This window comes from Monopterus albus, unplaced genomic scaffold (assembly GCF_001952655.1).
Source record: "Monopterus albus unplaced genomic scaffold, M_albus_1.0 scaffold6.1, whole genome shotgun sequence".
NCBI lineage: Eukaryota > Metazoa > Chordata > Actinopteri > Synbranchiformes > Synbranchidae > Monopterus > Monopterus albus.
In genome coordinates, this window is record NW_018127886.1 from 2,291,198 (window position 1) to 2,292,879 (window position 1,682).

Sequence of the window (1,682 nt, forward strand, 5' to 3'; positions counted from 1 at the left end):
GCAGCAGCGGCATTAGCCATTGGTTAAACAGTCACCTCTGGCCAACAATTTCTTCCCCGATAAAGGTTGAGTACCATGGCTTATCGCTCTCTTTACACTATGCAATGATGTTTTTCATACTATATCAACAGATATTGCCTTATATTTTTATTGTAGATTTAGACAAATTTGCTGCTGATGACATCATGGATCCCATTGCCAAGGCAAAGATGGTGGCACTTAAGGGTATCAAGAAAGTATTGGCACAGGAACCAATGGTTGTTCCCCCAGGTTCCCACAGGTACTTTGTGCTGTGTAGCCTTAGACATCTTTTCCTTTCTTATTTCTGTTCACCTGTTTTTCATGTTTGATATCTATACAAAACAGTTTTTCCCACACATAGACTTTACTTAGGTAGGCTTTCTAGATATAATAATGGCAGCCCAAGTATAGTCGGCCACCCATTTTTCTTTGTTTCAATAACAAAAAAAAAAGTAACAAATCAACAAAACAGTACTGAACATGGGGGACAAGACAACAGATACATGACATTACAAAAGTGTATAGAGTGTTTTACAAGATTGTAGTGTGTGAAGTGTGGGTATTTCTAACTTATGCAGTCTATGAAATGCAAGAAAGGGAAAAGGAGGGGAAAAAAAAAATTACCAATAACAATGATAACTGTACTACTAATAAGATCAGCTTGTCACATTTTAGAGGTTGGTGGGAATGTTCCACCCATTTTTATTATAAATGTTTTTATGTCTGAGATTGACGCTATCGGTGATCAGTTAACTGGAGAACAATTTCATCATTATGCCCCTCTCTCTCTCACACACACACACACACACACACAGAGACTTTGGACCATCTGTGAACAGCTGTTCCTCTCCATGTCTGCTTTTTTGAAACAAAACTTTCAATTACAGAGATCCAGCTCTTCTATTAAATTAGCAAGCTAGTAAGGCTAGGTAAGCTAATGTTAGAACGCAGCTGTTGCCAAGGAGTTAGCATGCTGTATGTAGCATGAATGTACAGTAATATCGACTGCCCTGCCAGTTAATAAAGTGATTCCTAATTCTTAAACTCTGACACTGAATGTTTGCTCCCCCAGTCCAGGGTAATACTGACAAACGCACATGGAAAAGCTGAACAGTCTGACCAATGTGATTAGCTATCCAATTAATTCATTTTAAATATTTCCAGGCTCCAGCCAGTGCTGCTAAAGCAGCAAGAGAGGGTCAGGAAGAAATAGCTGAAGAGAGAGATGTATGAGAGGAGGACAGCGGCCAACATGCTGCTGTGGGAGAGCCAGCTAGTGCAGCAGCGACAGGTCAGATGGACAGCACAACAACAGCAAGCACTAGACCGGCACTATTTAAAAAGATATGAAAGCCTCCCAAGAAAGACTAAATAAAAATAAAGAAGAAAACTGTCCTATCACAGTATGTGCAGAGTATTGCAAGGGATGAATAAAAATGATAAATGCCATCTACCAGATATGGATAACTTTAACATTATGATTATTTCAGTATCTGCTCAGCATGAAATGGCCCACAGACAAAGTCAGCTACCAGCTAGTGAACTCAGTGGAGCATTTACCAGATATTTCCCTAAACAGTTGGTAGAGACTAAAAGGAGCTCAATAATTGAAAATATCATACTTGCAAATGAATAAGATGCTATATCAGTGTAAAAGAAAA

At 38.9% G+C, this 1,682-nt stretch overlaps 1 protein-coding gene across 1 annotated transcript in view; it reads left to right on the forward strand.

Annotated features, from left to right (window-relative positions):
* kmt2d (lysine (K)-specific methyltransferase 2D) overlaps positions 1-1,682 on the forward strand; it is a 30,068-nt gene that overhangs the window by 17,062 nt on the left and 11,324 nt on the right. The window contains 2 exon segments of the mRNA XM_020615076.1: positions 2-65; positions 157-280. Coding sequence (XP_020470732.1) covers positions 2-65; positions 157-280 — 188 coding nt within the window.